At 48.7% G+C, this 1,200-nt stretch overlaps 1 protein-coding gene across 3 annotated transcripts in view; it reads left to right on the top strand.

Annotated features, from left to right (window-relative positions):
• The window catches only part of LOC128882834 (GATA-binding factor C-like), a 139,250-nt gene that overhangs the window by 15,012 nt on the left and 123,038 nt on the right, over window positions 1–1,200 (top strand). For all 3 annotated transcript variants that reach the window (XM_054134603.1, XM_054134602.1, XM_054134604.1), the window contains exon 2: window positions 350–881. In XM_054134603.1, coding sequence (XP_053990578.1) covers window positions 698–881 — 184 coding nt within the window. In that variant the 5' untranslated portion in view covers window positions 350–697. The remainder of the gene's footprint in view (window positions 1–349; window positions 882–1,200) is intronic.

Raw genomic sequence — 1,200 nt, 5'->3', positions numbered from 1 at the left:
CTAAACAGTCTCTCTAGGTTGCTCTAGAACTGCCCAGATGCCTCTAGTCCAGGTGCCTTTAGAATCCATCGAGATGCCTCTAAAAATGACTTAAACGCCTCTACAATTTCTCTGAACGTCTCTAGAATTGCCTAAATCTCTCTAAATTTTCTTCCGGATTGCTCTAGAATTGGGTTAGATGCTCCTAGAATTATTTAGATACCTCTAGAAATGTCTGGGTGCCATCGTATTTTTTCTGTATACCCCTAAAGTCCCTTTTCAACGACCCCACATTCAATAACCACATCTCCATCTTCCTGGAACGCTACAATCTAATCCCTAATTGCGAAATATTGTTTCTCTGTTGCAGAAGCCGTGGTGAGAGCTTGAGATTTTCCTGGCGATCGTCAGCTCTTCTCAAGGATTACCTATGACCTCCTCTCAGGTCCTCAGGAGGACCACGCTTCCGGAAGAGAGGCGTTTTAACCAGCGGTCCTAATCCCTTTCCACTCCCCCTTGTTCCCCCCACTCCCCTAATTACCCTCTGGTTCGCCTCCGTTGAGCAACCCCCGTTAAAAGATCTTCGGATCGCAGACGGAGGAGGCGGAGGAGGAGGAGGAGGCGGAGGAGGAGGAGGAGGAGGAGGAGGAGGAGGAGGACGTGGAGGAGGAGGTGGAGGAGGAGGAACGGTCGTTAGAAGAGGACAAGTCTCGACAAGATGGACATGAGCAGCGAGTCGAGCGCGGCTAGGTGGTATGAGCCCCCCAGGTCCACGTTGGAGCCGCCATCAGGGGGCGCGGGGGTCGGCGGAGTTGTAGGCAACCCCACTGACTACAGGGGATACTACCCCCACGCTGGACCCACCGCACACCACCCTGCCGCCGCTGCACACTATGCTCACAGTGAGTAGGACAGTTTTTTTTTTTTCAATTTATTGGGTGGCCCTGGAATTTGTTGGGGGCCTCTAGAAATTTTTGGATGCCTCTAGAATTTTTCCGAATTACTCTAGAAATTTTTGGATGCCTCTAGAATTTTTCCGAATTACTCTAGAAATTGTTACAAGCCTCCAGAATTTTTCTCGATGACTCTAGACATTTTCAGAGGCTTCTACAATTTTTGTAGATGGCTCGTGAATTTTCTGGGAGCCACTGAAATTGCTTGGATGCCTCTAGAAATTTTTGGAGCCCTCTAGAATTTTTTTCGATGGCTATAAAATTATCT

Source organism: Hylaeus volcanicus, unplaced genomic scaffold (assembly GCF_026283585.1).
Source record: "Hylaeus volcanicus isolate JK05 unplaced genomic scaffold, UHH_iyHylVolc1.0_haploid 12195, whole genome shotgun sequence".
NCBI lineage: Eukaryota > Metazoa > Arthropoda > Insecta > Hymenoptera > Colletidae > Hylaeus > Hylaeus volcanicus.
This window is presented reverse-complemented; position numbering and strand designations above follow the sequence as displayed.